Raw genomic sequence first — 12,713 nt, forward strand, 5'->3', positions numbered from 1 at the left:
TCTCACTTACTGTTTAAGTTAAAAGAAAACAAATCACTTTGAACATTTTTTCTGAATTTCTCTGGACTACGAACAATTTTATGAAGCAACAAATCCAAACCAAAAATATGAGGTCAAAAGAATTGCTTAAAGTCAAAGAATAAACATTCTTAAAGTCCTTTTTTCTAAGTTAATGCAATCCCTCTTAAAATGGTGTTTTATTCCTACAGACATTTAATTTAACAAAAGTAAAAATAATTCTAGTTTCTACTATTTATTAAGTTTAAGAGTACATTGATTCTAAAGCTTTGTGGGACAGCCTATGATTTAGAAGTCATAATAGCTAAAATAACCATAATCACCTGCAAAAGACAGTAATTGTCATTACCATTCCTAAACTGTGTCATCCAATACAGTAGCTATAATTAAACATGGCTATTTAAATTTAAACTTAATTAAACTTAAATTAAATTAGAAATCTAATCCCTTAGTTGTGCTAGTCACATGGCCTGTGCTTAACAGTACATGTGACTTCATAGCTACTATATTAGACAGTACACATATAGAATATTTATAACATCACAGAAAGTTCTATTGAATAGCACTGCCCTAGAAAAAATAAAGGAAAATTTTCTTTAAGGATTTAAAATGGTTTTCTTGGTTTTTTTTGTTTTTATTGGAGGAATTCTTTAATTTGGAAGTAAGAAGAAGGGAGGAGAGAAAATAAATCTGAATTGATATTTTTAAAATAATTTCTAAAAAAACTTTAGCGTAAATACAAGGTCATTCAATATATGCTCACTCTCTCCACCTCACTCTTATCAAGTTGCTTTGCACCTTATTCTCTATGCATATAATGCGGTGAATATGCCATATTCCTTCATGACTTGGTGCTTTGCACAGTTTGTACTATCTGTCTAGCACACCCTGCTCCCTCAGTCTGTTAATTTATACTTCAGAATTCATCTAGAAATAGGTCCTTGAAACCCTCTCACACTGCAATCTGGCTATGGTGACCACCCTTTGTTAGCATAGCAACTATTTTAGTTTAACTGCTCCTCATCACACATTCCTGGTCTCTGGAAACCTTGACAGCAAGGGCCTAAACTTACTCATCTTTGTATTTCAAATACATAGTATAGTGTCTGGCATACATAAATACTCAATAAATGTTGAATGATTACTTTACCTCAAATCTTCTAACACAACCAACTTACTTCACATTAATTAAATACCTCTTTAACAAATATGCCAACAAATATTCGCAGCTTACCCTTTGAGGTCATTAATTAATTTAGTTTTTTCCTGGACTATTCGTTTGTGGTGCATTCGGTGAAAATCCCGTTCTTTTTGAGTTTTCAGCAGATCTTCTCTAGCTTTGCTGAAAATAATAATTTTAAAAATCACTGCTAATTCCAAAAAAAGCATTTAACAAAGAACAACATCCATTCATGATAAAAACCTTTAACAAAGTAAGTTTAGAGGGAACGTAATTCAACATAATAAAGGTCACATATGAAAAATTCACAGTTAATATCATCCAAATTGTTCCTCTATGGTAAGGAACAAGGCAGGGGTTACCATTCTCACCATTTTTATCAACATAGTACTGGAATGGAAAATCCTAGCCACAGCAATCAGAATACAAAAAGAAACAAAAGGCATCCAAATTGCAAGGAAACAAAGTTTCACTATTTGCGAAAGACATGATACTCTATATAGAAAACCCCAAAGACTCCACCAAAAAACTGCTAGACCCAATAATGAATTCAGTAAAGTCACAGGACACAAAATCAATGTCCAAAAATCTGTTGCATTTCTACACACCAATAAAGAAGCAACAGAAAGAGAAATCAAAGAATCAATCATTGATTTATAATAGTACCAAAAACAATAAGATACCTAAGAATAAACCTAACCAACAAGGTGAAAGACCTGTACTCTGAAAAACCATAAAACACTGATAAAAGAAATTGAAGGAGACACAAAGAATTGGAAGACATTTCATGCATTCATGGATTGGAAGAACAAATATTTTTAAATGTCTCTATTATCCAAAGCAATCTACACATTTAATGCAATCCCTATCAAAATAGCAACAGCATTTTCACAGAGCTAGAACAAACAATCCTAAAACTTACATGGAAACACAAAAGACCCCAAATAGCAAAGGAACACTGAAAACAAAAGCGATGCTGGAGCCATCACAATTCTGGACTTCTTATATTACAAGGCTTCTTATATTACAATACGGTACTGGCACACACACACACACAAAACACACACATAGATCAATGGAAAAGGATAGAAAAACCCAGAAATGAACCCATAATTCTATGGTCAATTAATCTTCCACAAAACAGAAAAGGCTATCCAATGGGAAAGAGACTGTCTCTTCAATTAATGGTGTTGGGAAAACTGGACAGTAACATGCAAAGAATGAAAACGGACCACTTTCTCATACCATACACAAAAATAAATTCAAAATGGATAAAATATCTAAATGTGAGACCTGAAACCACAAAAATTCTAGAGGAGAACAGAGGCAGGAACCTCTCTGACATCAGCCATAGCAACCTATAGCAATATCTTTCTAGATATGTCTCCTGAATAAGGAAACACAAAAGCAAAAATAAGTTACTGGAACTTCATCAAAATAAAAAGTTTCTGCACAGCAAAGGAAATAATCAGCAAAAGTAAAAGGCAAACTACAGAATAGGAGATGATATTTGCAAATGGCATATCTGATAAAAGGTTAGTATCCAAAATATATGAAGAACTTCTACAACTCAACACCTAAGAAATAAATACTCCAGCCGAAAAATGGGCAGAAGACATGAATAGACATTTTTCCAAAGAAAGCACATAGATGACCAACAGGCACATGAAAAGATTCTCAGTGTCACTAGTAATCAGGGAAACATGAATCAAAACTATGATGAGATATCACCACACCTGGCAGAATGGCTAAAATCAAAAACATAAGAAACAACATGAGTTGGGAAGGATATGGAGAAAGGGGAGCCCTCTTACATTACTGGTAGGAATGCAAACTAGTGCAGCCACTCTGGAAAATATGGAGATCCCTTGAAAAATTAAAAATAGAACCATGCTAAAATCCAGCAATTACACTATTAGGTATTTACACAAAGAACACAAAAATACTCATTTAAAAGGATATATGCACTGAAATGTTTATAGCACCATTATCTGGAATAGCCAAGTTATGGAAACAGCCCAAACATTCACTGACTGATGAACGGATATAGAAGATGTGGTATGTATATATATATATATATATATATATATTTAGCATTTCCATATTATATATATATTCCAATATATATGCTAAATATATATTATATATATAAATGCTAAATATATAAATAATATACAAATGTTAAATATATAAATATATATAATGGAATATTACTCAGCCCTAAAAAACAATGAAATCTTGCCATTTGCAACAACATGGACAGAGCTAGAGAATAATATGCCAGGAGAACAGTCAAAGAAAGACAAAATACCATGTGATTTCATTCATATGTGGAATCTAAGAAATAAAACAAAGGAGTAAAGGGAAAAAGAGACTTAACTATAGAGATCAAACAGATGGTTAGTAGACAGGAAGCTAGTGGGGGGATGCATTAAATGCATGATGGGAATAAAGTAGTGCTTTGTCATGATGAGAACCAGGTATTATATGGAAATGCTAAATCACTATTTGATATGCCTGAAAACTAATATTACATTATATGTTAACTAACTGGAGTTTAAATAAAACTTCTTAAAAAACACTCCTTATTCCTTTCTGGAAAAAAAAAAAGTATTTAGTAATCAGTTCAAATCCAATATTGAGCAATTCTAAAGAGAACTAATAAATGAAGATTCTATTATAATTCACATGGAAGGATTCTAACCAACATAGTATATGTGGGGTTGAGAGATGAATAGGACAGCATGTATGGCTTTAAAAATATTCACTTACAACTCATTTAAGTAAAAGGAAACTAAAATAAATTAAGGTATGCTGCCAAAATAATTTATAATCCATCTATTTCCAAAAATAACTTGTTTACAAAATTGAAATACATATTTAAAACAGGATCATTTAAAATAATTACAGATAAAGGAAAAAGAGATTCTGGCAAGATGGCAGAGGAGTAGGGGTCCTTAATTCAACTGGACCCACAAACTTGTCTTGATAACTTTCAAATCATCCTGAACACCGACGAATTCAACCTGAGATATAAAGGGAGAGCAGCTGGAATGCTACAGAGAGAAAAATCATGGCTTCTGACAAGATAGGAAAGCGAAGAAAAAAAGGTGGGGGAGGGGAGCCACAGCAAGCCGGGCAAACTGACCTAAAGGGAAGCCTTGACAAACCTCCAGGCCTGAAAGCTGAGCTGTGGAAAGCTGGGCACAAAAGTCCAGTCCTGGATATGCAGGAATTTTACAAATCCATGCCTCAGTCTTCCCTGACTAAAAAATGCTCAGCAGGCAGAATTGCAAAAGGAGCAGTGAAGCTTCAATATTCCCAGCGTCTGGTCTCAGTAAAGGGCTAGAACGCCACAACCCTCCATGGCATTTGGGAGAAGTCTGCCAGTTACATGGATAGTCACTGGAGCACTCTTACCTTAGCGCCCGGCAATGGATGGAGGCAGCTGTCCTCTGTTTACTCCAAGGGAAGTGGTCCCTGGGAGCGCAGGTACAGTGGCACAGGCCCTCAATTCAAGGGTGCCTAAACGGACAAAGCCAGCCACCCTTCGAGAGAGGCAGACCCCAGGAGGCACAGGACAGCGAGAACTCTCATGCTGCTGAGCACCCTCCAATTTGTACAGATCAGTGCACCTGCACTGACCCCAGGAGCATCTAGGCCAGTGTGGACTGGAAGAATGTGATTCAGTACTCGTGGGGAGCTCCTGGCTCTAGACCTGGGGATCTGGCCACCACCATTTTTTTCTCTCTTCTTTTCGCCTTTCACCTTGGAGAGGCAGGGACTCTAGGGAACAAAGGCCTCACAGGATAAACAGCTCACAGGGACCCAGGCCACCTGGCAAGGGGCAAGGCATCCCCACCCAGGCACAGACACCTGATAGTCGATGCAAGCAGACCCCTCCCTGAGAAGAACTACTGAAAGAACAGGGAAGACCAAGTTTACTGAACAAGCAGCACTGAAAAGCTCCAGGGCTGAGGGAAAATAGTATATAGAATTAGAGGTTCCTTTTCACTATGGTTCTTTTATATTTCACATTAAAGGTTTCCAATATTTTTTTGTTTTCCTGACTTAACTACAATATATTACCAACTTCTTTTTTAAGCTTTTTCCTTTTTGACTTTCATATTTCTATGATTACATGTCTTAGATATATTCTTCAATATTGGAGTCCCTTCAACGTATTCAATTTTAATTTTGATAGATATACAAGTTATGGGCTTTAGGGGGGTTTTGTTTATTCTGTCTTGTTTTGTTTTGTAATGGCAGAAATTAGCACCTTCTAACACTTGGACCAAAATACACTCAGAACCAAGTGGAACATCGTGTTAGTTCATTCTGTGAGAATATATTATCTCTCACTTCCCATTCCAGCTCCCTCTTTTATCTTGTTTCTGTTTTTGTGGTCAATGTTGGGTCTTTATATAAGTTTTGTTGGTTTATATAAAATTGGAATTGAGTATCTTCTAACATACAGAACAAAATACACTCAGAACCAAGAACATCATCCTATAGTCCTGTTGGGGAGACTATATTCTTTCTCCACCACCACTTCCTCACCACCACCCTTTTTTGTTTTTTTTTTTTTAATGCTTACTATTTTGTTTTAAAATTTTTCACTTAAGGGATCCTTTTGTTTTATTTTGTTCTGTTCTTCTTTTTCTTTTATTTTCTGGTTTCTGACCTCTTTGGAATCATCTAGGGTGTATTTTACTTAGGTTGTTCTTGATATTTTTAACTCTGCTTGCTCATATACCACTCTGCACTGGACAAAATGACTAGAACAAAGAATTCAGCACAAAAGAAAGAACCGGAAGTAATACTCTCTGCTACAGAACTGCTGGATGTGGATTTAAATAAAATGTCAGAAATACAATTCAGAAGTACAATTATAAAATTACTTGTGGCTCTATTAAAAAAAAGAATTAAGGACTCTAGAGATTCTCTTGCTACAGAATGAAGATATTTTTTAAAAAGATTTCCTTTATTTATTCATGAGAAACACAGAGAGAGAGGCAGAGGACTCCAGAATCAGCCCTGGGCCAAAGGCAGATGCTCAACCACTGAGCCACGCAGGCATCCCCAGAATTAAGATCTAATCAGGCCAAAATTAAAAATATTTTAACTGAAATGCAGTCTAAACTGGATACTCTAACCACTAGGATTAATGAGGTGGAAGAGTGAGTAACATAGAAAACACAGAGAAATCTTTTTCTTGATGGAAAAGAAGGAAGCAGACAAAAAAAGAAAAAACAATTAAGAACCCATCGGGAAAGGCTTAGGGAAATAAATGATATCTTGAGAATGGAGAATATTTGTCTTATTGCGATGCTAGAAGAGACTGGGAGAGAGAGAGGGCCACAAAGTATATTTGAACAAATCAGAGGTGAGAATTTCCCTAATCTGATGAAGGAAACAGACATTCAGATCCAAGAGAGACAGAGGACCTCCCCCCAAAAAATCAATAAAATCCATTCAACACCTCAACATTTAATAGTAAAACTTGCAAATTTCAAAGATAAACAGAAAATTCTTAAAGCAGCTCAAGACATGGGATTTTTAACTTAAAAAATGGGAGAAATATCAGATTAACAGCAGACCTCTCCACAGAGACCTAGCGGGCCATAAAGGGCTGGCATGATATACACAAGGTACTAAATGAGAAAAACAGGCAGCCAAGAATACTATATCCAGCAAGGTTGTCATTAAGAATAGAAGGAGAGAGGGAGCCCTGGTGGCTCAATGGTTTAGTGACTGCCTTCGGCCCAGAGCATGATCATGGAGTCCTGGGATTAAGTCCCACATCAGGCTCCCTGCATAGAGCCTGCTTCTCCCTCTGCCTGTGTCTCTGGCTCTCTCTCTCTCTCTCTCTCTCTTTCTCTCTCTCTCTCTCTCTGTGTCTCTCATCAATAAATAAATAAAATATTTTTAAAAAATAGAAGGAGAGATAAAGACCTTCCAGGATAGGCAGAACTGAAAGAATATGTGACAACCAAACTGGCTCTGCAAGAAATATTAAGGGGGACCCGGTAAAAGAAAGAGGAAGCCCAAAGAAACAATCCACAAAAACAGGGACAGTATAGGTAATACTATGACACTAAATTCATATCTTTCAATAGTTACTCAGAACGTGAATGGCTAGATGATCCCATCAGAAGACTCAGGGTTTCAGACTGCATAAAAAAGCAAGATCCATCTATTTGCTGTCTACAAGAGACTCATTTTAGAATTAAGGACACCTCCAGCCTGAAAATGAAGGGGTGGAGAACCATTTACAATTCAAATGGTCCTCAAAGGAAAGCTGGAGTAGCAATCCTCATATCAGATAAATTAGAGTTTATACCAAAGACAGTAATAAGAGATGAGGAGGACACTATATCAAACTTAAAGGGTCAATCCAACAAGAAGACTTAACAATCATGAATATTTATGCCCCTAATGTGGGAGCACCCAAGTATATCAATCAATTAATAACCAAGGTAATGAGATACATAGATAACACATTAATTTTAGGAGACTTCAACACAGCACTCTCAGCAAAAGACATATATTCTAAGCAAAACATCACCAATGAAACAAAGGCCTTGAATGATACACTGAACCAAATAAATTTCACAGATATATAGAACATTCCATCCTAATGCAACTGAATACACATTCTTGTCAAGTGCACATGGAACTTTCTCCATAATAGACCACATACTGGGTCACAAATCAGATTCCAACTGATACCAAAGACTGGGATTGTCCCCTGCATATCTTCAGACCACAATGCTTTGAAACTAGAAGAAATTTGGAAGAAACTCAAACACACAGAGGTTAAAGAGCTACTAAAAGATAAATGGGTCAACCAGGAAATTAAAGAAGAATTAAAAAGATTAATGGAAACTAACGAAAATGAAAAACAACCATTCAAAATCTTTGAGATACAGCAAAACCAATCCTAGGACGGAAATTACATCACAATAGAAGCCTCCCTCAAAAAATTGGAAAAAAACTGAAATATACAAGCTAACCTCCGCACTTAAAGGATTTGGAGAATGAACAGTAAATAACGTGTAAAGCAAGCAGAAGAAGAGAGATAATAAAGACTAGAACAGAACTCAATGAAATAGAGACCAGAAGAACTGTACAACAGATCGCCAAAACCAGGAGCTGAGTCTCTGAAAGAATTAATAAGATGGATAAACCCCTAGCCAGTCTTATTAAGAAGATAAAAGACTCAAATTAACAAAATCATGAACAAACGAGGAGAGATAACAATCAATAACAAGGAAATATAAACAATTTTAAAAACACATTATAAGCAACTATATGCCAATAAACTAGACAACCTAGATGAAATGGATGCATTTCTTGAAACCCACAAATTACCAAAACTGGAGCAGGAAGAAATAAAAAATCCGAATAGGTGAATAACCAGTGAGGAAATTGAAGCAGGCATCAAAAACCTCCCAAGACACAAAAGTCCAGGGCCAGATGACTTCCCAGGGAAATAATACCTATTTTACCAAAGCTGTTTCAAAGGATGGAAAGGGAGGGAATATTTCCAAACTCGTTCGATGAGGCCAACATTACTTTTTCCCAAAACCAGACAAAGACCCCACCCCAAAGGAGAATTATAGACCAATATCCCTGATGAACATGGATGTAAAAATTCTCACCAAGATATAAACCAATAGGATCCAACAGTACATTAAGAAGATTATTAACCACAACCAAGCGAAATATATCCCCATGATGTAAGGTTGGTTCAACAGTCATAAAACAATGATAGATCACATCAATAAGGAAAAAAAGCAAGAACCATATGATCCTCTCAATAGATGCAGAGAAAGCATTTGACAAAATACAGCCTCTATCCCCAATTAAACTCTTCAAAGTGTAGGGATAGAGGGAACATTCCTCAATATCATAAGAGCCATTTATGAAAAGCCCACAGAGAATATCATTCTCAATGGGGAAGAACTGAGAGCCTTTCCCCTAAGATCAGGAACACGACATGGATGTCCATTCTCACCACTGCTGTTCAACATAGTACTAGAAGTCCTAACCTCAGCAATCAGATAACAAAAAGAAATAAAAGGTATTCTAATTGGCAAAGAAGAAGTCAAACTCTCCCTCTTTGCAGACGACGTGATACTGTACATAGAAAACCCAAAAGACTCTACCCCAAGATTGCTAGACCTCATACAGCAATTTGGCAGTGTGGCAGGATACAAAACCAATGCCCAGAAATCAATGGCATTTCTGTACACTAACAATGAGACTAAAGAAGGAGAAATTAAGGAGTCAATCCCATTTACAATTGAACCCAAAACCATAAGATACCTAGGAATAAACCTAACCAAAGAGGTAAAGGATCTGTAATCTAAAACTACAGAACACTTATGAAAGGAATTGAGGAGGATGTAAAGAGATGGAATAACATTCCATGCTCATGGATTGGAAGAATAAATATTGTGAAAATGTCTATGCTACACAGGGCAATTTACACATTCAATGCCATCCCTATCAAAATACCAAGGACTTTCTTCACAGAGTTGGAACAAATAATCTTAAGATTTGTATGGAATCAGAAAAGTCACTGAGTAGCCAGAGGAATATTGAAAAAGAAAACCAATGCTCGGGGCATCACAATGCCTGATTTCAAGCTGTATCATAAACCTCTGATCCTCGGGACGCCTGGGTGGCTCAGTGGTTGAGCAACTGCCTTCGGCTCAGGTAGTGATCCTAGAGACTGGGGATCGAGTCCCACATCAGGCTCCCTGCATGGAGCCTGCTTCTCCCTCTGTCTCTCTCTCCCTCTGTGTCTCTCAGTAAATAAATAAAATAAGAAAAAAAAAAAAAAAAAAAGAAGCCCTGTTCTTAAAAAAAAAAAAAAAAAAAAAAAAAAAAAACAAAGCTCTGATCCTCAAGGCAGTATGGTACTGGCACAAAAACAGACACATAGATCAATGGAACAGAATAGAGAGCCCAGAAATGGACCCTCAACTCCATCACCAACTAATATTCGATAAAGCAGGAAAGTCTTTCCACTGGGAAAAAGACAGTCTCTTCAATAAATGGTGCTGGGAAAATTGGACAGCCACATGCAAAAGAATGAAACCAGACCAATCTCTTACACCATACACAAAGATAAACTCAAGATGGATGAAAAATCTAAATGTGAGACAAGAATCCATCAAAATACTAGAGGAGAACAAAGGCAACAACCTTTTTGAATGTGGCCACAGCAACTTCTTACTAGACACATCTATGAAGGCAGGGGAATCAAAAGCAAAAATAACCTATTGGGATTTCATCAAGATAAAAAGCTTCTGCACAGCTAAGGAAACAATCAACAAAACTAAATGACAACCTACAGAATGGGAGAAGATATTTGTAAATAACATATCAGATAAAGGGTTAGTATCCAAGATCTATAAAGAACTTATCCAACTCAACACTCAAGAAACAAACAATCCAGTCATGAAAGGAGCAGAAGACATGAAGAGACATTTCTCCAAAGACCTACACAAGGCCAAAAAGCACATGAGAAATTGCTCCACATCACTTGCCATCAGGGAAATACAAATCAAAACCACAATGAGATACCACCTCACACTGGCGAGATTGGCTAAAATTAACAAGACAAGAAACAACAAATGTTGGCAAGGATGCAGAGAAAGGGGAATCCTCTTGCACTGTTGGTGGGGATGCAAACTGGCACAGCCACTCTGGAAAACACTGTGGAGGTTCCTCAAAGAGTTAAAAATGGAACTACCCTATGACCCAGCAGTTGCACTACTGGGTATTTACCCCAAAGATACTGATGTGAAATGCCAGGACATCTACACCCCAATGTTCATAGCAGCAATGTCCACAATAACCAAACTGTGGAACGAGCCACGATGTCCTTTGACAGGTGAATGGATAAAGATGTGGTATACATACAATGGACTATTACTCAGCCATATGAAAGGACAAATACCCACCATTTGCTCGACATGCATGGAACTGGAGGGGATCACACTGAGGGAAATAAGTCAATCAGAGAAAGACAATCATCATATGGTTTCACTCGTACATGGAATACAAGAAACAGTGAAAGGGATTATAAGGGAAAGGAGGGGAACTGAGTGGAAAAAATTAGAGAGGGAAACAAACCATGAGAGACTCCCAACTCTGGGAAATAAACAAAGGGTTGCAGAAGGGGAAGTGGGTAGGGAGGTGTGGTAACTGGGTAACAGGCACTAAGGAGGGCACTTGATGGGATGAGCACTGGGTGTTATACTATAGGTTGACGAAGTGAATTTAACTAAAAAAATTTTTTTAAAGAAATAAAGGAAAAGATTTACAAAATTTAATTCTGAATTTGCTTGAATATATGGTTTAAAGATAATGTATTGGGTTGTTTAGTTCTGATAATTGTGAGAAAGAACGCACATATATTCCGGGAAACCCAGATTTTATTCTGGTAATGCATATGAGAAATATGTACCACCTGTAGATCATATTAGTAGAATAATTGGTAACTTGATGAGAAAGGTTCTTTAGTATTAGTGTTGTAATACAGAAGCATTCTTCTGCAAACCCCTAATAGAAAACAAATAAGAGTATTCTTTCTAAGTCAGGGCTATAGTTAAACAATTAATGAGAATGTTTCACCTACCTCCATAATATGTTAGTTTCAATATAATAATGTAAAATATAATTAAAATGAAAAATTGGCTCACAATCTTCATTAACTGACAAAGTAATACTACATTAAGACTTATACATTCTCAAAAACCAGTGCACTGGACTCAAGTGTTTACATCTCATAAGAGTTCACAATGGAATAAATCTGCTTGTCTGTATCACAAAATTTCAAAATTCAGATTCACATAAAATAAATGCAAAAAAAAAAAACCCCAGACTTCTGCATGAAGAATTATGTCAAAGCAATCACTGAGGAACAGAGACTGGGATGAGGTTAGGTTTTCAGGTTCCTGATGGGGCATATTATGATCACTGAGACTACTTACTGCAAGATCAAGTCATACCCGCATATGTTGAAAGTTTCTCATCTATTCTACCAAGTTTCTTTCTTCCTTTCTCCTCAAACTCTCAAAGCTCCCCCATTTTTTCACATGACCTTTTTTTTTGACATGTTCCTTATTTTACTGCCAATGTTGTAGTTTTTATCACAATTAAATGAACAATGTATCACAGTCTTCACAGATACTACTGCATTTCCATGCCAACAACCTTGAAGGTACAAGAAATGGTTGACTGAAATACTGGGTCTTAAAATATTATCTGAGGAATACACCGGCTGTGATATAAACAATGTATTGTCAGGTTTTACCCTCAGTGTGAATGAGGATGACCAAAAAGTGAGGGAATCCTTCTGCTACCTTGTGCCTAATGAATAGCGAGTGAAGAGGAGGACAGAGTTTAAGTAGAGTGATTTAAGAAGAAAAAGGCTGAGATGATTATTTCTTTGTGAAAAGACAAGAGTATCACTAAATTCTTATTCATCAAGTGGTTA

General features: G+C 36.5%; 1 protein-coding gene across 1 annotated transcript in view; it reads right to left on the bottom strand.

Annotated features, from left to right (window-relative positions):
- Window positions 1–12,713, bottom strand: part of SPAG16 (sperm associated antigen 16) — a 935,138-nt gene that overhangs the window by 891,081 nt on the left and 31,344 nt on the right. The window contains exon 6 of the mRNA XM_026002203.2: window positions 1,253–1,360. Within this exon, the coding sequence (XP_025857988.2) occupies window positions 1,253–1,360 (108 nt within the window). The remainder of the gene's footprint in view (window positions 1–1,252; window positions 1,361–12,713) is intronic.

The sequence above is a fragment of the Vulpes vulpes genome, chromosome 16 (assembly GCF_048418805.1).
Source record: "Vulpes vulpes isolate BD-2025 chromosome 16, VulVul3, whole genome shotgun sequence".
Classification (NCBI taxonomy): Eukaryota; Metazoa; Chordata; class Mammalia; order Carnivora; family Canidae; genus Vulpes; species Vulpes vulpes.